We start from the raw sequence: 24,925 nt of genomic DNA, 5'->3' as shown, positions 1-24,925 counted from the left end.
CTGAAATGTGGAAGTTTTCAACTTGAAACGGCGAGACGCTGCCGCCTCGAAGCGCAGATCGCCGTCAGGCGCCGTGGACCATCCTTAAAGCGACACTACAGACCAAAATCTCTCATCAGCCGTTAAAATTTTTACCGAAAACCAGCTGAATTTATTGAATGGTGTCCACTCAGTTGTGCCTTACAGTTTTGAAAAAAATTTTATCAAACAAAGCAACAGTCTCTGAGCCATTCCTAAACAATGAAAAAAATCGACGAGCGGGTGGACGACTCCTCACTCAAAGACTGCCCACAGGAGAATGACGTAACCGACAGGCGTGAAAAAACTCTCGCATGCCCACGAGGGTTCAAGCATGTCTGATGTAATCACACGTGATTCAAATCCATATGGTTTTTGAAAAAATAATAAGGTCGGATACTTTTCTAATAGACCTCGTATACAGCACTTTTCCATCTGCATCAAACGCTCAAAGCGCTTTACAATTATGCCTCACATTCACCCTAATGTCAAGCTGCTGCAAGGTGCTCACTACACACCAGGAGCAACTTGGGGATTAAGGACTTTGTCCAAGGGCCCTTAGTGATTTTCCGGTCAGGCTGGGATTTGAACCGAGGATCCTCTGGCCTCAAGCCCAACAATTAACCACTAGACCATCACCTCCCGAGCAGCACTAACCCTAAACTGAATCACACTGACTTTGACACTTTATTTTATTTTTGTTGCTGTCGGTGTGTCAGTGCACGACTCTGCTCCATTTATCCAAACTAATCATCCTGACATTTCTCTCAGATTTGAATTCTTTAATTTCCAAAAATCCCTGTAACAGTAATCAGAAAGCTGACCCCCCCCCCCCGATTTCATCAAACTCCATCCTGAGCCAAATTAAGCATCAAATTCTTTGAATTGTTGCCGAGACGATCAGTGTAAAGTCATCATTTCTCACGCTCACATCCTCTTTCGTCAGCCGATGACGCTCCTCCTCCCCCCTGCGGCGTTGCTCCTCCTCCCCCCTGCGGCGTTGCTCCTCCTCCTCCCGGACATGACGTCTCTCCTCTCTCCTCCTCTTTAGCTCCTCCAGCTCCTGCTCCTCCTGACGATGTCGTAGCTGCTCCTGGATCTCCTTCTCCTGCTGGATCTTCTCCGGGCGCTGTGCCGGCTGCAGGATAGGCTCCGCCTCTTCCTGCTGCACTGCTCTGCTCGTTTAAAAATGACAATGAAACAGAAATCTGCTTCTAATTCACACGAATGTCAACTTCATTAAATACATGAAAACTTATTAAGAAGTTACAAATACAAATATTATTCTACAATCTGTTTTCAGACACAAAATTAGTTTCACAAAAAAGAAAGTTTATAATTATCACTAAGATTATTATCATTATTATTTATTACTATTGTTCCTGATTTGCTCAAGAAAAAGCTGAATTTTGACAAAATCCACCAACTTGACTTTCCCCGGAGCTAAAAATAACTTCTGGATCCATTCGGCACGTTGTGATGGGAGGAAGTTTTGAAAAACGGCAGCTGGAACCTTCCAGCACGGAGTGACACGGCAGTCGGGTTCTGTGTTTGAGTCCGTGAGGTCATAAAGTGTGTCATTATTTCAAAGCCGCACCTCTTGGACCTTTTTGTTTTGTTGTTGTTCTGGTATGACGTCATGTGACCACTGGCTTCTTCGTTGGTGTTGATGACAAACTTTGGCTCTTGTTGGAGGAAAACCTTCGACGTGTAGGAAACTTTCACGTCTTCTCTTTGGTCCACCTTAAAAAAAAAAACATGTTTAGACACAAACTCAAAAGTGAGTCGAGAACCAAATGTGAACCCGAGCGACACGTTCGGGTTTGTATGTTTTGTGGAATCCAACCAGCAACCACACAAGTCAAACGTTATTCAGCAAGTTCAACAAAACCTGGTGGAAAAAAAAAAGTTTTTTCACTTTGGAATAAATGTTGAATTTTGAAGAAAATCTCAAAGAAATTTAAATCTCTTTAAAATAAGTTGTTGATTTCCCACACCTGCTGTTCAAAGACTTCAAAACTCCTGAATCTACTTCACAATAAAAGCACTGCAAAGCCTTCACAGTAAAAGTACTACATTGCGGAGGGATTTAGTGTGAAACAGCTGATGTTTAATATGATCCAACTGTCAAATATGATCCCAGGAGAGGGAGAGAAAAAAAAAGTATTGTATTATAGCTGGAGGCTAGGTTGGCTAATGCTAACAGAGCTAAGTATTATAGCCTAAGGCTATGTTTGCTAATGCTATCAGGGTTATGTATTATAGCTGGAGGCTAGGTTGGCTAATGCTAACAGAGCTAAGTATTATAGCCTAAGGCTATGTTTGCTAATGCTATCAGGGCTATGTATCATAGCTTGAGGCTAGGTTGGCTAACACTAACAGAGCTAAGTATTATAGTTGGAGGTTAGGATGGCTAACACTAACAGAGCTAAGTATTATAGCTGGAGGTTAGGTTGGCTAACGCTAACAGAGCTAAGTATTATAGCCTAAGGCTATGTTTTCTAATGCTATCAGGGTTATGTATTATAGCTCGAGGCTAGGTTGGCTAATGCTAACAGGGCTTAGTATTACAGTTTGAGGCTGGTTGGCTAATGCTAACGAGCCAAGTATTATAGCCTAAGGCTATGTTTGCTAATGCTATCAGGGTTATGTATTATAGCTGGAGGCTAGGTTGGCTAATGCTAACAGAGCTAAGTATTATAGCCTAAGGCTATGTTTGCTAATGCTATCAGGGCTATGTATCATAGCTTGAGGCTAGGTTGGCTAATGCTAACAGGGCTTAGTATTATAGTTTGAGGCTGGTTGGCTAATGCTAATGAGCTAAGTATTATAGCCTAAGGCTATGTTTGCTAATGCTATCAGGGCTATGTATCATAGCTTGAGGCTAGGTTGGCTAATGCTAACAGAGCTAAGTATTATAGCTGGAGGCTAGGTTGCTAACACTAACAGAGCTAAGTATTATAACCTAAGGCTATGTTTTCTAATGCTATCAGGGTTATGTATTATAGCTCAAGGCTAGGTTGGCTAATGCTAACAGGGCTTAGTATTACAGTTTGAGGCTGGTTGGCTAATGCTAATGAGCTAAGTATTATAGCCTAAGGCTATGTATCATAGCTGGAGGCTAGGTTGGCTAACGCTAACAAAGCTAAGTATTATAGCCTAAGGCTATGATTGCCAAAGCTATCAGGATTATGTATTATAGCTCGAGGCTAGGTTGGCTAATGCTAACAGGGCTAAGTATTATAGTTTGAGGCTATGTTGGCTAATGCTAATGAGCTAAGTATTATAGCCTAAGGGTATGTTTGCTAATGCTATCAGGGCTATGTATCGTAGCTTGAGGCTAGGCTGGCTAATGCTAAGAGGGCTATGTATTGTAGCTTGGAGCTAGACCAGTTAAAGCTAACGGAGGTAGATATGGTAAGATAGATGTTATATAAAAATATCAGTGTAAGTTCACTAAAGCGACCGAGGTGTAATTTTATTTATTATTTTTTTTTTTTACCTCAGCTGGCCTCCTTCTCATCGCCGTCATTTGCTCCTCCCTCCTCCGTTGCTCCTCTTCTGTCCTCTGGTTCTCTCTCCTCACCCTGTCCATCGCCTCCTCTTCTCGTCTCTTCCTTCTCTCCGTCTCCATTTGATCCGACTCTTCTTCCCGCCGTCTCTGGAGCCAACTGGAACCGGAGGTCTGGACGGTGTGTTCGGTTCCGGTTGTGTCCTCTTCTGTCCAGACTCTGTCCTGACTGAGCTCCTGCAGGTGTTGCTGCCGACGTCTTTCTTGGCGTTGAGTCCAGTCGCTGAAACCTTCGTCCTCCTCCAAGGACGGCGAGCTGCTTGGCTTCAGGACGCCATCGTACCTGAGGACAGACGAGACATGAACCAACAGCAACTACAAGGTGTCAAATCAGGCAATTCTGTAACTTCATCTCACATCTGGACCAGGTGGCCCGTGTCAGGACCCAGAGACGAACGTCAGGGAGAGTTTGTGACTGAGGTCTGAGAACTGCACAGTTTCATTTTTGGAGACAATGTAGTGCTTCTTCAGAATGTGACCTCGTGGACTTATTTCACAGTCCAGGATGAAACAGGGGACCAAGAAACGAGGTCCTGCTCCTCACAGCTCAGGAACACGTTCCTGCACTCAGCGGAACAGTTCAGGAGACTCTGTGGATCGGTTCAAGGCTCCTCCTTGTCTGAAAACTGAAGCTCCAGATTTACGGTTCAACCAGCACAAAAACAACAAATCTGACTTCCTTCACACGGGAGCTGGACTCAGTCAGAAGCTGAACCTTCGTCAACCTTCTGTCGCTGTGATCAGGCGGCATGCAGCAGCAGGAAACACAGATGGCTGGATATGGTTTAATTACTTTCAGAATAAAACAAATGAAGCTGCTGGTGGACTGCGGTTATTAGCTGAAGGGTTGGATGGTTTGATTCCAGATTCTTGGTGAGTACTGAAGTGTCTCTGAGCAACACATTCAAAATTATTTTTAAAGGTGCTGGTATTTATTACGTCCACCAAAGACGTAATCCAATCATCATGTTTATTTATTTATTTGAATGTCTGTCTGTTAGCAAGATTACGAAAACTACTTTGCGGATTCTCACCAAATTTCCACCACAGATCAATATTTCACCGTGAAAGACTCCATTAAATTTTGGAGTTGATCCGGACCTGGATCAGTGGACGTCAGAAATCTTGGTTTGCTCTTGTTTGGAAATGTGTCACAGTTACCAGAGCAGCCAAAAGAAAAGAACAATTTATTCTGAAAATGTTTGGCAGATTTTGTTTAGGTTTTTGTAATTGTTTGTTTTTACTTAGTTTTGGCCATAAATGTTTTATTTTTTATTTTTTTATTTAAATCAGCATTTTTTGTTGGAACAGTGGTTAGTGCACTTGGTTTCAGTGCAGAAGGTTCCTGGTTCAAACCCCATCCCTGCCACATTTCTCCATGTAATGTGGCAGGAGTGGGGAGTTGGGGGGGGGAGGGGATGAGCACCCCAGTCGGACGGATACGTTGGCAACAGACCCTGGTAATGGACAAACATCTATGAGTAAACATACATGTGGCAAAGTCTGTAAAAACACCCACGGCCTAAAGATCCACCAAGCAAGGATGAGGGGTTTGCTGGGAGTAGGAGCATCACAACTCTCAGGTGTTCAGCCTGGTGAGACGCAGAAGGAGCCTGACCAGGAGTCACCCCACAGTGACCGGAACCTCCAAGTGTTGACAACTAATCCCCCGAGCATGAAGCCAGACCGAGCATGGATTAAATGGCCGGCAGTCACTATGACTTCACTGTGGAAGCAGTTTGACGACGACGTTGACCAAATTCAGGAGGCAATGACGAAGGAAGAGGCTGACTGGAAACTCCAAGCCATGACTACGATCATTGTCAGCATTACAGCTGAATGGTTTGGCAAGGAGGAGGAGAAGAGCTCCGGAACATCTTACTCAGTGAACCAGAGAGCTGTGAAGATCCAGAATATCAGGAAGGAGATGAAATCTCTGAAGTCCCACTATAAGGTAGCAGGAGAAGAGGAATGCATTGGCCTAGCCCAGTTAATGTGCATCCTACGGAAGAAGATTAGAGTGGCATCAAAAGCGGTGACGCGACAGGTCACGTAAATAAGCAGCCTTTATTGGAAAACTTCCCTCCACACAGGAAGAAAATGGCCAACACCAGATCCCCCTGAACTGGAAGTACAGTCTGACTTGTCTGAGCTGCAGCTGAAGGAAGTCAGAGAAATCGTCCACAAAGCAAGGGCAAAATCTGCACCAGGACCAAGAGGCATTTCATACATAGTGTACAAGAACTGTCCTCAACTCCTACTAGGACTGTGGAAAATCCTGAGAAGATGATGGAGTGGGCCCAGATGCAATTTAAACCTGCCAAATCAAGATCCATGGTGCTGAAGAAACGAAAGGTGGAGGACAAGTTCTAATTTAATATCGCAGGCACAGCCATTCCAGAAATCACAAAGAAGCCTGTCAAGAGTTTGGACAAGTTCTTTGACAGCTCTCTGAGAGACTCAGCACCTATTCAGGCAACCTGCGTTGAGTTGGATAGCTGGCTGAAGGCAGTGGACAAATCCGGTCTACCTGAAAAATACAAACCTGGGTCTACCAGTATAGCATCCTTCTCAGGATACTGTGGCCCCTCCTCATCTGTGCTGTCCCAATCTCTACAGTAGAGACTCTGTCCAGAGAAGTCAGTAAGCACCTCCAGAGATGACTTGTGTTACCAAAGAGCCTGTGCAGCATCACACTCTATGGGCATAATAACAAACTTCAGCTCCCCTTCAAATCCTTGGAAGAAGAATTCAAGTTTTCAAGAGCGAGAGAAGTGGTGCAATACAGGGACCCGAGCAATCTGAAGGTGTCCAAAGCTGGAATCCAGGTGACGACGGGCAGGAATTGAAGGGCGGAGGAGGCTGTCCAAGAGGCTGAGGCAAGGCTGTGTCTCAGGAGCCTGGTGGGAGTGGTCATGAGAGGTTGAGCCAGATTGGGATCCTTTCCAACTGAAACTTCCCAGTTGAACATCAGAGGGAAGGAGAAGTGGTACCTTGTTCAAGAGGGGGTGAGAGCAATGGTGGAGGAGACAAGAACCTGCAGGGAAGTGGGAATGAGGTAGCAGGGGGCTTGGCAAGGTGGGAGAACGCGGGTGAGAGGAAGGTGGCCTCGTCTGAGATCTGGAAAGCCAAGCCACACCGCATTAAGTTGCTCATCCAGGAAGTGTATGATGTGCTTCCTAGCTCATCTAACCTGCACATATGGGCACAGCAGAAACACCAGCATGTCCATTGTGTTCCAAGAGAGATACCTTAAAGCACATCCTCAGCTGCTGTACAACCGCACTTGGAGAAGGACGATACTGGTGGAGGCATGACCAAGTCCTTAAGACCATCGCTGAAGCTATGAGCACTGGACTGGTGTGGGCAAAGCAGTTCTGTCCCTCCGAGAAATCCATCACCTTTGTCAGAGCTGGGGAGCAGGCAGGCCCGGTCAGAACATTGCAGGCAGGTATTCTGACCTCTGCTAGAGACTGGCTGCTGCTGGTGGACCTCGAATGGCAGATGAAGTTCCCCAACCACAATGCTTTCACCACCCTCCGACCAGACATTGTCCTTGTGTCAGAGTCAACCAGACAAGTCGTGCTACTGGAGCTCACAGTTCCATGGGAAGATGGCTTGCTTTTGAGAGGAAGCTCTCCAAGTACGCAGGGCTGGACAGCAACTGTCAGCAGGCTGGAAGGAGAGAGAGATGCCTCCTTGTGGAGGTCGGATGCAGAGGTTTTGCTGCCCGTTCCTTTGTCAGAGCCTTAACCAGTTTAGACATCGAAGGAGAGCGAAAGAGGGGAGCCATCCGCAATACCATCGAAGCAACAGAGAAGCCGTCAAGATGGCTGTGGCTCAAGAGAGGAGAACCATGGAGTTGTGGTAGCTAGGGAGCCATCTGGACACAAGCTGAGGTCTGATCAGCCCTGGCTGGGTCACCTGGTTGAGGGTGTATGATGCTGAAAGACCCAAAACACTCAGTGATTCCAGGAACATCACTGACAATGTGTCCAGTAGCATCAGTAGATGTATTTACACAGTGGAGTTGGAAGTAAGGGCATCCGGTGTAAAACTTGTGCCAAATCAACATATTGAGTGTTAAATTATAGAGAGACATAGAGCCACCTCGGATCTGCTGTGGTGACCCCGAGTGAAAACATGGGAGCAGCCAAAGGGTCTCACTATTTGTTGACTAGTTACATTTTTTTTTAGTTTTGAAATAAAGTATTTTTTATAAGATATTGTACATGAACTTAAATTGTAAAAAGTGAAGATAAGAGCAGAGTTTAGTGTGAAGAACTCTTTTTAAACTCTAAAGGACCCTAATCCATATCCATCGTCTTAATTTATGGCTTTATTTAAGTGACTAATGTCCAAAAACATGTGACGTGTATAAAAGGCAGCAGAAGGTTTTGGTTTGGAGATGAAACGTCATTTTTGTTTTGACCATTAGCGTCTCCAGCTGCTCCTCCTGCTGATTTAAAGACTGTTCTGTTCCCACAACCTGGCACGGAAGAATCTGACAGACATTCCAGGCGTGATTACGGCGCTCCATCAGTAAGAGGAGCCTGATGCATGATGGGAGTCTCGGCCCCTTCGTTAAGCAGCTCGTCAGCCCTGACAAGCAAGAATTTAAAAAATAAATAAAGAAATGTTGGCTGTGGTCCTGAACAGATGTGACTGCGTTTTGGGATCGATCCAAATGAAGATCCGGACGTCAGGAACTGAAACAAAAATCATGATCTTCAGCTTCCAGATGATTTTTCTGTTTGTTTGAAATGTAAATTTTTTTGCCCTGAAGTCCAACCACAGACATTTCAGGTGACGGCGATAAACGGTGTCCAAACACAACCAAATTTTTTTCAAACAGAATTTTAGAAAATTCTGCTTTTGTGTCTGTTGCAGCACATGAATCCATTTCAGTTCTGGGACCAAACAGATCCTCCACACTACAGAGTCCTGGACGGAAACCGCTCAGGCAGACAACCAGCCCACAACTACACACTAAGACAGGAAGCACCAGGACCCCGAAGACCTTCAGATATCAGTATCATCAGGCACCCCTGACCTTTGACATCATGACTCCATAAGATCTTCCCAGGCATCAGAGATCAGCGAATTTGACCTCATACACACAGACGTCTGACGGGTTCAGGACACGTGGTTGTTCATCTGTATTATTTTGTGTCGTTTAGAACAAAAAGCTAAATCTGTGTTCCAGGATGTAATCAGGCTGTGTGGTTTTGACGGTCTCTGCACCCCACTGAGTCCGATCTGCTGGACGCTTCTCCCTGTTAAAGGGAGGACCCCCCCCCAAGAAAAAAAAATTAAAAAGTAATAAAATCTCTGCGTGTGCACATGGGTAAGATAGAGACTGAACTCTTACTGCAGCATGAGACGTATGCTGCCCCCTGGTGGTTGGTTTGTGATTGGTTAACTTTGGAATCAGCTCGCTCTTGATTGGTTGAACATCACAATCTGCAAGTACGACTGCTGATACGGAAGCTGAACAGGTACAGAAATGTCAGCCAACACCATGGGGTCAAAATCTGCCAGCAGTTGACCTTTGACCTCTCTGCAGTGACAGCATCATGGACTATCTGCCTTCAGGACATTTGGGAGAACTGTGACCTGACTGCTGCCTTTTCCAAAGAAAGTTTGTAAATTAGAGGCTCCGGCGGCTCCGGCGGCTCCGGCGGCTCCGGCGGCTCCGGCGGCTCCGGCGGCTCCGGCGGCTCCGGCGGCTCCGGCGGCTCCGCTTCATGCAGAGGTGTTGGAGCAGCACATCGCAATTAAAAGGCCTGAGCTGCTGCAAACATTCACAAACATTCTTTGGAGGTTATGTCATAAGAAGGAAGCTGTAACTTAAGAACGTGTGCAGCTTTTCTCCATGGAAATATTTATTTTACCAGACATCCGTCAGCTAAATGTAACATTACCCACAACCCACGCACACGTGGCGGCATGCTGAGATGCTCCCCGCTGTGAAACATGACACAGAACAAAAACCATAAAATTAAATACAAAAATCACTTATCACCAGAAAGAAAAACATGAAGTCACACGGCGTCAAAAGTAACATGGTTATAATGTTGTTCTTCCTGCGTTCCCACGTTCAGCCAGATGGCACCAAGGCCTACAGAGAAGAACCACAACCAGAACCAGGCCCAAGAACCGGCCTGAGGTCAGCCGCCTTCAGACGGGGCGGCTCACTGGATCCTCATCACATCATCACATTAATATCACAGAATATTTACAGCATTGTCCAGAGTATCATTGTTTTTTTTACTAATTTGAATGTCCTGCAATTTAGATTTTGGTGCAACTCGCCATAATTTCCAGAATATAAGTCAGTTTGTTTGTTTTCTGGTAGTTTTGGTGGGGGGGGGGAGCTGCAATAAAAAAATAAAATAAAATAAATAAATAATCACATTCATTATCAATAACAGTTATAATGATTTATATCAGATCTTCCCAAGAATCAAACTGCTAATAATCAAAACACACTACAAAGAACTGATAATACAGAAAAAAAAAGTGATTTAACCTCCAGAAAATACAATCAGTAAGAAATCAGTCACCTGGTGTTGAATTTGTCAGAGTAATGTACAGAAACACTTCCCTGTGTAAATGAAGCTTCCTGCTACAGTTTCCTGTCCGTACTTACGCGTTTTCCTCGGCTGACATTTCGTTTTCCGGGGACGACTCTCCGGGCGCTGAGCCACTCTTCATGCGCAGTGAAGCCTCGCGAGCTCTTCGCCGGCGCTCCCGCTCCACCTCCTCAGCATCCTCGATGCTCCTCTGAGCTGTCAGTCTGTCGAGGAAACAAGACTCAAACCCGTTAGCAAAGGATAAAGAAGTCGTCCTTGCTCATCTCAGACATGCATTAAACTACAACACCACAGAGACTCGCGACAGCTTCAAAACAGGGAAACGATCACGAGTCCCATGAGCCAACAGAGACTCTAGTTGGGTCTGTCCAAGGCTTCAGGCTCACTCGCTCCCCTGCAGCATCCAGGAATGTCCCAGCAGGAGGGAAAACAAGATGTGTCAAAGAACTCCTCCTGAGCCAGCAGCGATTGTGCTTCCACGAGACTAAAACCGGATGATGATGACGATGATGATGCCTGTTAGCGTCTTCTTGCAGTCATCTAGGGAAGGACACCCGATACAAACCTGGTGACACAGAGCACTAAAGGGGGCAGTGGTCCTAACAGCCTCGCCACAGGACCACCAGGTCCATCAGTCCTTTGAAGTTCTTCACTTCGGTGTTTATTTTCATGTGTCAGTATTTTATCGAACAATTTTATGTTTTAAATTAAAACAAGGGGCCAACAACCCGACCTGGTGGATCCCCTACAGTTACAAACGTGACTCAGTCCATCTGGTTCTGGCAGCAGCAGTGAGATCTCTGAGGACCAGTGAGTCTCAGTAACCTCAGCAAACATCAGTTCCACGACCCTGAACACAAAGTTTTAAAACAAGCAGAATGTGTTTACAGATTCAGGCTGAAGTTCCAGAGTTAACGAGGTCTGAACATTCAACTGAAGAACGTTTCCATCACAGAGTTCCGTCTCCTCCAGCTGTTCTTTAAAAACAATAAAAACCAAACGAGAACCATCTGTCCTCCATCAGAGACAAACTCTGACTAATCCTCTTCTCCCATAATCCTCTGCACTTTCTCAACACAGCGAGAACATTTGTCCAGTAAACTCGGGTCGAGCGCGGCGGCATTCCTGTTGTTTATGTCCACGATAAACACACGTGTTCTCCACGTCATGCCACGGTGACATCATCGACTTTAAGACAAACATCTTGAATCTTTATTTATCTGGACACGAGGCGTCACTCCGCTGATACCAGTCTCTTTCTGATTCTTGTCCTCTGTCCAGACTCCAGCCTCTAACACGTCCTGGTTTCTGAGGACGGTTCCAGATGACTGGACTTCTGACGGATTCCAGAGTCCGTCTGTCGGCGTGTGGCGGCGCACAGAGACTTGGTGCCACATCTGTTCATCTCAAACCTGCAACTCAATAAAGCCACACCACCAAATACATCTGCTGGATCCCGTCTTAGCAGACACTTCACTTTTGACCTCTGACAGCACCTAGACAAACTAAAAGTTACTATATAACGGCTGAGTGGATCCTTGTCATTTGATTGGTGCTTTGTATGTCACATGACATGGATTATTTGTCCCATTTGTGTTGTATTGCATTTAGAGTGCAATTTGGTTCCATACCCTTGGTACCATTGCACTCTGTGCACGCACACGCACACACACACACACACACACACACACTATGAGCATGCGGGTAGTGGTGGGCAACTGAAAAGTTATCTTTTATAAAGCTAAACCGATAAACTACCCAAAAAATTTATCAGAAGCTATAGCTAATGATAACTTTCAAAATTGAGTTTTAACGCCACAATCACAAACCCAAACAATGAATCACTTCTGTCTTTGTGTGCTGTGCCCCCTCCTCCTGTTTAGGAAGCTCCTGTTTACTACATATTTTACCCTACCACAGCAAAAGAAGCCTGACCTTTTGCTAGTTGTGACAAAAAAAAAAAGTCATTATTCCTTAACCGCATACAGCAGTTGCACCGTGAGGCAGAGGTCTTGGAAAATAAAGCAGTTTTGACATATGGTTTTGATTTATAATTATTCTGGATAGAATAACTACATTAATGACAATTCTGTCATTTGTACAAAATTAAAACATAACACATGACTTTTAATTTTAAATCATGCACTAATTCTGAAGTTTTGTAACAAACACACACCGAAGGGATTATGGGTAAAATGAGCCTCCACTAACACTGATTGGATGACTCACTCATTCTATGTAAAAACAAACACGTTAATGTGATGTGTGTTGGTTTACATGTAAATGTGCTTTTGTAAAATATGCCATTTTTTTCATCTGTTTAAAAAAAAAAAAGCCATTTGCAAAAGATGAAAGTCAAGTTGTGATTAGACCGTCTGATATAACCGGGGTCAAAATAAATAGAACACTGCCATCTACTGGTGCCCAGACGCTCAGACCCTAACCCATAATCCTTTGCGTGCCAGAGAGTTGCTGCATTTTAAACAGCACAGACAGAAACATGACAAAAAGTGTAAATGAACATTATACCCAAAATGTACATTTTTATTTCTTTTCATCAGTTGCAGCAACTCTCTGACGCACAAAGGATTATGGAATATCTCAATACTTAAGGCGAATACTGCCATGAACACTATTGGCCAGTAGATGGCAGTAGAGACTGAAAACTTGCCAAAACAAATATTCCAAATAAATATTCTGTGTCTGCTACGTTTAAGCTGCGTGGAATTTAATAAACGCAATCTGAATTTCAGACATCTTATATATATTACTCTGGAACAAAGATGACAAACAGTGTTGTAAAGGACAATAAGCTTGACGTTAAAGAGCAAACAGGAAGCGAGTGCAGCTCACAGTGATTCCAACTGAAAATAATGGAGAAGCAACCTGAGCTTCTTCTGGCAATTGTACATAAAACAAACACAATAACAGCGTCTATAAACCCAGAGAATATATTTATGAGTGTTTTAGGCACAACATACAAAGAGTTTAATGCTGTTGCCCGTGTGGAGCCTGATCAGAGCGTCGCAAATGCATTTCTTCTGTCGTGAATGTACTGAGATTACCCATAATGCACCTGGACACAGCATGTCCACACTAAAACCTTTAAAATTAGTGCAATACTTTAAAACTAAAACATACAGCTGATATCTTCACTTTATAAAACTTCAGCCGTGATGTTAATTTAAATAACTTTTTTTTGCTCTCATTTTGTTTGTCTTCTGTGACCAGTTCTCTTACTGCAGAGGACAGAACTGTATATTGACTACAAAACATTTAACAGGTAGGCTCTAAAATATTTGGTAACAGACTTTTAAAAAGTTTATTAAATGTTAAAGCTTTATTCACTAAGCTTGCAATAATATATTAGCGGTCTAAAAATTATCGGAAGATAATTGATCCGATGATGGTTTTCAAAGTTATCTGAAAAGATAATCTGAAAATGAAAACATTAGCTTTGATAATTAGCGGATTAGCAGAACTGTGCCCACCACTGCGTGTGGGCATACACACACAAAACAAATCCACTCGCTGTAAGCCGTCTGGAGGCTGTTAGCAGGACGTTAGAATGAAAAGCTGAACTAATTTCTGACGTGATTTTCTGCGCTGCATTGACAGTCTTTTTTTATGGAATTAAGAAGTCAGTGATGAGCATCACCGAACTAACAATTTAAATTCCTATTTAAAGTTTGTGTTGGACTTTAGCAGCAAAATGTAAGTCCTTTTTCTGTTGTTTATAAATTAATATAATATCAAATGATCAATCAATCAGTTTTTTATATAGCACCAAATCACAACAAACAGTTGCCCCAAGGCGCTTTATATTATAAGGCAAAGCCATACAATAATTACAGAAAAACCCCAACGGTCAAAACGACCCCCTGTGAGCAAGCACTTGGCTACAGTGGGAAGGAAAAACTCCCTTTTAACAGGAAGAAACCTCCAGCAGAACCAGGCTCAGGGAGGGGCAGTCTTCTGCTGGGACTGGTTGGGGCTGAGGGAGAGAACCAGGAAAAAGACATGCTGTGGAAGAGAGCAGAGATCAATCACTAATGATTAAATGCAGAGTGGTGCATACAGAGCAAAAAGAGAAAGAAACAGTGCATCATGGGAACCCCCCAGCAGTTTAAGTCTATAGCAGCATAACTAAGGGATGGTTCAGGGTCACCTGATCCAGCCCTAACTATAAGCTTTAGCAAAAAGGAAAGTTTTAAGCCTAATCTTAAAAGTAGAGAGGGTGTCTGTCTCCCTGATCTGAATTGGGAGCTGGTTCCACAGGAGAGGAGCCTGAAAGCTGAAGGCTCTGCCTCCCATTCTACTCTTACAAACCCTAGGAACTACAAGTAAGCCTGCAGTCTGAGAGCGAAGCGCTCTATTGGGGTGATATGGTACTATGAGGTCCCTAAGATAAGATGGGACCTGATTATTCAAAACCTTATAAGTAAGAAGAAGAATTTTAAATTCTATTCTAGAATTAACAGGAAGCCAATGAAGAGAGGCCAATATGGGTGAGATATGCTCTCTCCTTCTAGTCCCCGTCAGTACTCTAGCTGCAGCATTTTGAATTAACTGAAGGCTTTTTAGGGAACTTTTAGGACAACTTGATAATAATGAATTACAATAGTCCAGCCTAGAGGAAATAAATGCATGAATTAGTTTTTCAGCATCACTCTGAGACAAGACCTTTCTAATTTTAGAGATATTGCGTAAATGCAAAAAAGCAGTCCTACATATTTGCTTAATATGCGCTTTGAATGACATATCCTGATCAAAAATGACTCCAAGATTTTTCACAGTAATGATAAGGATCTATTTTAGCCGTTATATAAAACAAATATTTCACCTCATTGAATGGTTTCTCTTTGACACGTTTCTTGCCGACACATTTCTATTTTATTTGACACGTTTCTTGCCGACACGTTTCACTTTGACATGTTTATCATGTTTATATTGGACATTTTTATTGAACTTCCTGTCTGAGCAGAAGCAGGAGATCAATTATTTGAAGGATACATCAGCATCAGCCATGATATCAATATCTGATCAGTATCAGGACATTATTGATTTTTGATGCCTTTTATAAAAATCACTAGCTGACCTGAATATTTACCATATTTTATGTATTTTTGTAATTATGTCTTTATTTTTAAATTCGTTTTGTCATCTGGTCTGACTCAGCATTGCCCCCCCCCCCGCGCCTCCTCTTTCCACTTCCTGTCAGTACCACAGGATGAGCGGGCCGGATGGTGAGGACGACCACGGAGGAAGTGCAGGAATTTCCAGAGGTCACGGGGTCGAGTCTGTCTGACCCACAAATCACTGATAAGGCAAGATCCTGCTGGTGTTAGAGGGCGGAGTCACAGCAGCAGGACAGCTGAACTTTACTGTATCCTGTCAGGTTCACAAATGGACAGGCTTTTTGTTATTTTTGTGATCAAAGTGTATGAGAATCAATATGAAGCAAAGTGTTCATGAAACTGGAGTCACAAGTCAGTGGTTCAATCCCCTGAAAGTGTTGGGAGTCCAAACAGTGACAGATTAGAACCTTCGATAATCCTCTTAGTTTGAGCTGAGGTGAGACATTTAAATTAGTGGGGGGGCTCAAGATTGACGTAACAGCCGCACAATGGTGATGCAGCTTGAATCAGGATCACGTCAGTTTCACAGAACAGAGACCTTCGACTGTAAAGTGACATCAGGGGCAAGACCGAGCGTGTCGCTGCTGACAAAGTGCCCTTGAGCCATATGAGGCAGAACACACGAATCACCGTGACAGCTGCAGGAAGTGATGAGGGGAAATTAACCAGGATGACAGACTGGTTACTGTAAATAACTACAGTCTGTAACACCCCGCAGAGGGGTTTTAATAAACAACATGTAAAATAAAAATACATTTTTAATTTTTGCAACCTTTTAAAACTTTTCTTTGGTTTTTTGGGAAAAAAATTGGAACAAACCACTCACAGTGACGTCACACCGCAAAATACTAAATAAAACAATAAATGCTGAAAAACAGGTTAATTTATGCTTCTTTGAATTTAGAAAAAAAACAAAACAAAAGTTAAGTATTATTAGATTTAAATAATCCATTTGATTTTCTTCTTCAGAATAAGTTTTGATTAGTCAAAACAACAGCTTTAATTCTCACTATTGTTAGATAATATCTGTTCTAATTCCTTATTTTATGTTAGTGATCTAGTATTTGCTTTTGTGATTGTTTAGAAATGCTTGAAATCTGGTTTAAAGTTTAAACATACAAAGAGTTAAATTTCACTTCCATCACACGTGCAAGTTGTAGATGAGCCAGTAAAATTGTGAGACTAAACCACACCCACTGTAACATCTGCATTGTATAAAAGTGTTGTGCGAGCCATCTTTGTGGTCTTTTAACAAGATGGAGTCCATTTGTGGAGACCCAGACACAGGCCTGATTTTCAACGTGACTTTCAAATTCAAAATGAGTAAAATAAAGCTTTGGTTCTTCTTACATAAAGAACTGGGAAAAAATACACTATTGATATTTAAAGTGAAATTTATTAGAGTCACTTTTGAAAAACAGGGCTGAGAATTTAAATGGAACTCAGTTGTTGCCTTGATGGCTTCCCTCACCTGACTCCAACATGCACAGGCAGTTTGTGAGGACACATTTTATCAAACTGTATGTATGTGTATCACCGATTTCACCGATGTCACGACTGGACTTGTGGGGTTTGTTCGGTGTTTTGCCTTTGTTGTATTTGCTGTCTTTGTTCATGGTTGGGTTTTGTGTGATGGATTTCTCGTCTGGTGTTGGGTGTTTCCCTCCTGCTTGCCACGCCCCATTCCAGATCCTTCCACCATACCTGTCCTGCATTTCTTCCTAATCACTCCCTCTTTATTAGTTGCACCTTTTCTCTCTCCTCGTCATGAGGTTGTTGTTCCTTGTGCCTCTTTGGAGCGTTCCATCAGTGTGTCTACTCCTGTTTTTTCTTGCCGTGCTTTGGACCTACCAGCCTGTATTTTAGACCCCGTTTTCTGCCTGATTGCTTGTAATGGCTGAACTATCATTAAACCCTATCGAATCCACGTCTGAATCCTGCAGTTGTGTCCTACTACGCTGCATCACAGAGTCCGCCGACTGAACTTGTTCTTGTATCCACTGATTTCTCTAACGGCGGTGATCAAGTGGTGTTTCAGATTAATGGTAGTAAGTAATGTCATCACTGATGCATTCATGTAAATCAGTGGTGCCCAAAGTATTCCAGGACGGGCCGAGAGGGGGCAGGTGTTCTGTACAACCAGGTGGTTTCACTGATTAATATCACTTTGAGCAGATGGGTCGAGTTCATCAGTGAAACCACCTGGTTGTACAGAACACCTGCCCCCTCTCGGCCTGTCCTGGAATACTTTTGGCACCACTGATGTAAATTATTGTGTTGAGGTTATATATATATATATATATATATATATATATATATATATATATATATATAAGTTTGACATTTTTACACTATAAAATGTGTAAACATCTGGGGATGAGTTCACTTAGATAATTTTATATAAAAGATGAGAACGAAAACTTGATATGTGGACACAATGTTCTCTGAGGGACAAATGTAAGTGTTTGTTAGGGCGAAAGAGGAAAAACAGTATTTGGTTTGTAGCTTTAAAAAAAAAAACAACAACCCTCAAATAAAACTCCAACTGTTGCCTGTTTGGGGAGTAAAAACAAATGAAGCTCACATTAAAACGTGTCTACTTAATGAGAGAGACAGAAACAAAAAACGGTGTAGTGTGACAAAATAAAAAGCAGCTGCTTTTCTCGACATTTGTCTCTGGTCTTTTATCTCCTTTCACGGACTTTGTGTTGCAGAAAAAAAAAAAAAGGTTTATTATATAGAAAAGATATATTGTGTCATATTTGGTCAAAATGAGTGTTTGGGACTATTTTGATGATAAAATCCTCATGTTGCTGGTTCGGTTTCTTCTTTACTGTCGTCACGGCGAGTAGAGAAACCGTTAAAGATCTTCTCAGAGATGGTGCTGATGACACGGTAATGACAGCACCGGGAGAGGAGGCGGAGCCAAACGTCTGAGAGATGAAGTCACCGCTGAAACAAGTCGAGGCCGAGACCACAGACAAAAGTCACCGGCTCGAGTCAACAGACCAGATCTGAGGGGCCGTGTGCAGGTTTGGGCCTCGAACCTGCACACGGCCCACCTGGAAGAACTGAATGCCCCCCCCCCCCCCACAAAAAAATCTCCAGAACATCACTCAAAATGTTTTTGCTTGATTCATGTAAAAGAAATCATCAACCCGAGCAAGAAATGACACTCTGTTCTTTGTGACTGGGACCAGGTTTTTCTACTTTCCTCAGATTTCAGCAGAAAGACTCAGTCCAACTTTACGCACAGATCCAGAATCTGGAAAATTTTAAAAGTGGATAAAACCTCTACAACATGATCAAAATAAAAAAAAGTAAAAGGACAAAAATGAAATAAGGGGCTGACAGATCATCACTGTGCATGTAGGAGATCGGTGAGGGAAGCCACCAAGAGAAGTGTGAAAGAATCACAAGCTTCAGGGGGAAAAATAAAAGTTCATGAAGAAAAAATGTGAAATCTCAGTTGAAGTTTGTCAGAAGACACATGGAACAACAAAGTCTGGATGTGGGACAGTGGTTCCTGGAGTTCATGTAGGTTTTGGGGTTGTTGTTTGAGATCCTGTTCTAAAGACGCGTTTTCACTGTGAGACTAGAGAAGTGTTTTTCGTTTTGAATTGGGTTGCTGTGACCCTGCGTGGTCCAGGTGTGGACTGAGGACTGGGTCCATCAGGGTCAGAGTATGACGCAAACGCTGGTGGACAAACTGAAACAAGGTTCAAATGTTTGAGTCGAGTTTGAAGACCGTTACTGGACTTCCAGAGAGCTGAACACTTTTTTTTTTTAAACCGGTTCAGGGTTCAGTTCCCCCCTGACCACCTGCTTGCCCCCATAGTCTCCTGCTGGCTCCTCTGACCATCATCACTGTGCTTCTCCTCCATGTGTCTCTCTCTCTCTCTCTCACAAGTGACTGCCGCTCCCGTCTCGACTCATCCTTCCATCAAGGTGGACCAGGTGATTAACGAGCTGCAACATCTCCATCTTAGGAAGGCTGCAGGTCCAGACCAGGTCTGTCCACGGCTCCTGAGGGTCTGTGCTGCTGAGCTGCAAGACCCTCAACAGCACGTTTTCAACGTGACCCTGCGGGTGGGGAGAGTCCCTCACTGTGGAAAACATCCTGCATTGTTCCAGTTCCAAAGAAGGGTCGGCCTCAGGAGCTGAGTGACTACAGGCTGGTCACGTTCATGTCACACGTGATGACAACACTGGAGCGTCTGGTCCTGCAGCTCGCGTGACCTCAGGTACAGATGGGGAGGGACCCCCTCCAATTGAGGATGCTGTTCTCTACCTCCTACAATGTGCACTTACATACCTGGATGTTGTTTTTTGACTTCTCCAGTCTTAATAAAATCCATCCCAGCCTCCTGCAGGAAAAACTTAACATCATGGGGCTGTGGACTCCCACCTTGTCGGCTGGATTTCAGACTATCTGATCAACAGGCCACAGATTGTTCATGCTGGGGGGCTGTAGGTCTTCCTCACTGACCTGCAGCACTGGAGCTCCTCAGGGCACAGTGCTCTCACCCCTTCTCTTCACCCTCTTTACTGCTGATTTTCAGTACAATTCAGGTCCATGTCACATGCAGAAGTTCTCTGAAGACACTGCAATTGTGGCCTTTATTAGGGAGGGTGAGGAGGGGGAGTACAGGGGCCTGGTGGAGGATTTTGGGAGGTGGTGTCAGCAGAATCAGCTCCTGCTGAACACCACCAAGACAAAGGAGGCGGTGCTCGATTTTCAACGGAGTGCAGCCCGTCATTATTGATGGTTCGGAGGTGGAGGTGGTTTCCATCTAAAGTACCTGCAGCTGGACACCAGGCTGAGCTGGACAGCAAACATGGACGCTGTGTAGAAGAAGGGGCAGAGCAGGACGTACTTTCTTAGAAGGCTGGCTTCTTTTAGTGTCAGTCCGAACCTTCTGGACATGTTGTATTAGTCCATTGTGTCCAGTGTCCTTTTATGGTGTTGTGTGTTGGGGGGGGGGGGGGGGCAGGACTAAGAATAAGGACATTCTCAGGCTGAACGGCTCATGAAGAAGACAGGCTCTGTGGTTGGACTGGGTCTGGACGCTGTGGAGAAGGTGGTGGAGCAGAGGATGTTCTCCAAGATCAGGGCGATCCTGTCCAATCAGATCCACCCGCTGAACTCGGTCTTCTCCCACCAGAGAAGCTCCGTGAGCATCAGATTCCTCTCAGTGAGCAGCTCCTCTGAGAGACTGAAGAACTCTTTGGTCCCTCACACCATCAGGCTGCATAATGCAGCCAGGAGCAGGAGAAGTGAGCCGCAAGCATCCCGTGCAGTGCCTGAAACTCCTTCTGCTGCGACTCGGATTTTAATAGTGCTGTATTATTTATTGATACTTTTTATATGTACTTTTTTAACGTGTGTGAATGAGAGCGACAGACCGACGCATAATTTCCTTTGGGATTAATAAAGTCGGTCTGTCGAAGTGTGTGTGTTTACAGAGAACCTGCAGAGAAAGGGGAGGAGTCAGCACCCCTTCACTCATCCACCAACTCCGCCCCCTCCCACAAACATTCCTCAACCTCTTATCTCTGCGTATCACAAACACTGAGCGCCCCCTCCTGTGTGTGTGTGTGGGGTGGGGGGGATTCACAGGTGAAAGGTCAGAGCTGTGTTTGTTTTGAAGCAGGGCCGCTGCCCACCTGGATGACATCACATGGTGTTGATTAGAAACAGTCCCGCTGCATGATAGCCTCGAACCCGCTTCCCTGAATAACAGCTGCAATGCTCCCTGCCCCCCACCCACCCCCCAAAAAACTGGTTAGTGTTCCGCGGCCGAGCCGTCTGTCAGCACGCGAACAGGATCAGTCAAAGCAGAAAGAAACTACAGAAATGCTTTAATGAACCCACAGGAAGGGGCGGAGCCATGATCTGTTTGTCTGAACTGTAAAAAGTTAAACATTTTATGATCAACATTATCGTCAACAACAGCGACAATCTTTGTTCTGCTAAATGTTGAATGTGATGTCATAGCAACAGTCGCAAACAACAAACATGTTGCTGAAGATGTTAATCCAGACTCCTGCGAGTGTCGCAGACTGAGGCCTGGACAGCAGGTGGCGACATCACAGAGGGTCCGACACGCGTCAACAACCCGCCGTTCCACTACACGTCCAAAACATGGACGCCCACCACGTTAATATAGCTCCAGACATCCAGCACCTTTCTGCAATATCTTCATCCATCATCTTGGGACGCAGGTTGTCATCAGGTTTCGACCCGCTGCTACACTGACAAATTAGCAACGCAAAGAAACGGACCCACAAAAGGTCTGAGCTGAGAGACAGATCAAGATGAGTTTTTTGTTTTGTTTTTAATTAACAAAATGTTTGTCCATCCACAACAAGGGGGGGAGGGGCTGACACAGAAATGTGTATGACATCACATGACTGCTCTCTGAGCCAATCAGAGAATTCAGTCACTGAATCCTGAATTTAAAACTGAGTCCTGGAGCAGGTTTCTCTGAGACGGCAACATCCTGTGAGTCATGCCGCGTGCGTGGAGTGATGTAATCTGGCTGTCGGCTCAGACTGATGCCATCTGCTGAGTTTACTGAATCAGAGCCAGGCTCCACCTCCTCCAGCTGTTATCTGCTTCCATTCTCAGAATGACTCAAACCTTTACTCATGGCTAGAAGCACCACCCGGGTCTTACAGGCCAACAACCCTAAAGGCCCCGCCCATCCTGGCTCCCATCATCACCGACTCGAGATGAGTCGCAGGAAACCTTCCAGGTTCTACTTCAACATGGCTGGTGAGAAAAATCACATTTGGGTCAAAGTTGGACTTCTTATTAAAACATTTCTGTCACGAGCCGTTAGCCGCGTCAACAAGGCTAATTGGACAGTAAAGTGGGTGGAGCTCAAAGTCTGGTGACATAGTGACTTTGTCATGTGTCGTCGTCAAGTATATAAAAATTAACTACGTATTAAATTATTTTGGGTTTTATTAACAGTAAACAGCCACATATTAACTAACCAAGCTAGCAAGTGTAACTGCTCGCGAGATATGGAGCCAATTCCACAACGGGAACATGTCTGAATTATCAGGTTACCCAGGCTGCTGATGTACTTGTTGGCCAACTTTACGTCATAGTTGCTCCATTTTAGAGCAACGTTTGACTTGTTGAACGCTAACTGATGTTTGTTGGTTCCAGGCAGGTTGTCACGGGCCAGTCGGGTGCAAATTTTGGGATCTGTGCAAAACTGAGGACTGGAACAGAAACCCGACCCCAGACAACAGGAAGCTGCACCACGACACAAAGGGGCGTCTCAGCTGACCCGTCACCTCAAAGGTCACGGCGCCACTTCCTCAGCAGCATCAACCCAGAACCTCCCGTCCGTCGACAGGAGCCTCAGGATTAATATTTGGACGTTTCCTGCTTTCAGTTTCCTGTGTGCTGCCTTTTTTTTCTTAATTACTGTTATTTCGAAAAGCAAAGGAAGCCGAGATGTTTTCAGGTGACATTTCTTGTGACTAACTACTGCCGGGTCGACTGAAATCCCCCTAAAACCTCCAATAATCCCACTGGTGGCAACCTGAAACAGTCCCAGTAATCCCACAGTTCCCATTTAGAAGATTAGGCGGGGGGGGGTTCATACTTGGGATTTACACAAACATTCACACATTTATGCCTTTTTAAAGAATTCTGTTTAATGGGGAACTGTAAAAACTAGTAACTGGTGCAGTAAAAAAAATATTGTACTATTTTGACATGAGCACAAAAACCCCACATAGTCTTCCAGACCTGTAGGTGGTGCTATACCAAATATTACCTGCTGTGTTTCTGGGCATTATGCTGCAGCTGCGTTCACGTAATGGCAGTAAAATTCATTTTCTTCGCATCTCCACCGTGATTATGTGATGCATAACTACAGTGTGTGCAGACAAACAGCGCCTTCTACTAACACATTACGTTTGATACAAACTTATTTTTAACAATGCGACAGCATGCAACATCACACATACCCTGTGATAATACCCACATCGACCACAGGGGGCAGTCTAACACTGGAGACTGGTGTAATTATTGGAGAAGTTCTGGGAAATAATAAGAAAAAAAAAGCTTTTCCAGGATATCAAGAAAATAAAAATAACCTTTTTGAAAAGAAACAGCGACGTCACACGTGACGTTACAGTCACAGCACACGTGACGTTACAGTCACAGCTACATCAGAAATGCTAAAGTCATCAAGACTCCGCATATGAATGAGCGCTAATCTGCCCCCTGGTGGATAAATGTCAAAATCCTTCAGAGATAAAAGAAAGACATGGAGATAAATGTGTTTTCCGATTGACATTTTGAAATTGAAGCATGTTTGTTTTGCGATTAAACGTAATCACTATTAGCTTTAGCTCAATGTTTCAACATATGAAAACATTGGGACAAAAGTGTGTCAATTAAAATTGTTTTGTGAATAACTGAAACTGTTGAGTAACTATTGAGTACTGTCAGACAATCTTCCAATTATCTCTAATCGATTTAAAATCATCTCAGGTTGTAAAATATCTCAGTTCGTTTTTCATTATGACGTCATCACGTCAAACACACTGTAAAAACTAAAAGTTGGATTCGCTTCATCTACTTTTGCAAACTACATCCACAAAACCTGGAAAAATATAACTACTTGTAGCGTTTGATTTGCCGGTTTACAGTCGGACCCCCGTCAGTCCTGATCAGGTTCTGATCCAGAAGCTCACCTGTCGATGGTCACGTGACCCACAGGTAGCTTTGACCACACTGATTAAGGACCATTTTATTAATCTGCCGCCTCAAACAAACACACAGAATCCACATCCGGAGCCTCGTCATCGAACTGATCGATCACCTGAATGAGATCAGAACTTTAAAACTAGTGTGGATTTCAGCGCGTGCGTGTGCTGCGGTGCGCGTACCTCATGAGGTTCTGTAAACTCTGTTTGTTGGAGTTCCTCCTCAGCAGAACGTTGGACATGCTGCCTCCTTTCTTCTCCTCTTTGTCCTCCTTCGCTCCTGCAAAGCTGGTGAGAAATGTCGGCCCCGCCCACACCGCATGTGCTTTTCATTGAGGAGCTCCGAGTGGGCGTGGCCTCGCCGCCTGTCTCCGTTATGTGGTAAATCCTGACGACTGAAATATGATTCAGCCCCAAAACATTTCACTCACACCCGCGCGCACACGCACAGCAGCAGTAACTACAGCACTCTGCCATATGACATCATAAAGCAAGAAGACAAAAGAAAAAGTATTTGATAAAATCGTGATTCTGAGCAATGAACTCTCCTCGAAGTGTCTGAAAAAATGTTTCACTCAGGATCCTGATTCTGGATCAGATTTAGAACTTTTACAAAACAACATGTGACTTTTTCACTATTTCAATGTCTCAAATTAGTCCACAGATCCCAGTAAAAGCAGTCAGCAAGTCAGTCAATGAATTAACTCAGTCAGTTAGTCAGCTAGTTAACCACCAACTAAGTCAGTCACTCAGTCAACCAGCAAGTAAATCAGTCAGTCAACCACCAACTCAGTCAGTCAGCTTGTCAACTATCAATCAATCAATCAATCAATTTTATTTATATAGCGCCAAATCACAACAAACAG

General features: G+C 44.0%; 1 protein-coding gene across 1 annotated transcript in view; it reads right to left on the bottom strand.

The window, feature by feature from the left end:
- lsp1a (lymphocyte specific protein 1 a) overlaps nt 1-24,369 on the bottom strand; it is a 59,161-nt gene extending 34,792 nt beyond the window's left edge. The window contains exons 1-5 of the mRNA XM_034177327.1: nt 24,243-24,369; nt 10,242-10,388; nt 3,521-3,872; nt 1,616-1,761; nt 950-1,193 (exon numbers count right to left, since the gene is read on the bottom strand). Of these exons, the coding sequence (XP_034033218.1) occupies nt 950-1,193; nt 1,616-1,761; nt 3,521-3,872; nt 10,242-10,388; nt 24,243-24,301 (948 nt within the window). The 5' untranslated portion in view covers nt 24,302-24,369. The remainder of the gene's footprint in view (nt 1-949; nt 1,194-1,615; nt 1,762-3,520; nt 3,873-10,241; nt 10,389-24,242) is intronic.
- Nucleotides 24,370-24,925: the final 556 nt, after the last annotated feature.

This window comes from Thalassophryne amazonica, chromosome 8, assembly GCF_902500255.1.
Source record: "Thalassophryne amazonica chromosome 8, fThaAma1.1, whole genome shotgun sequence".
Lineage (NCBI taxonomy): Eukaryota > Metazoa > Chordata > Actinopteri > Batrachoidiformes > Batrachoididae > Thalassophryne > Thalassophryne amazonica.
The sequence above is the reverse complement of the archived record's forward strand: the minus strand, read 5'-3'. Positions and strand labels throughout refer to the sequence as shown.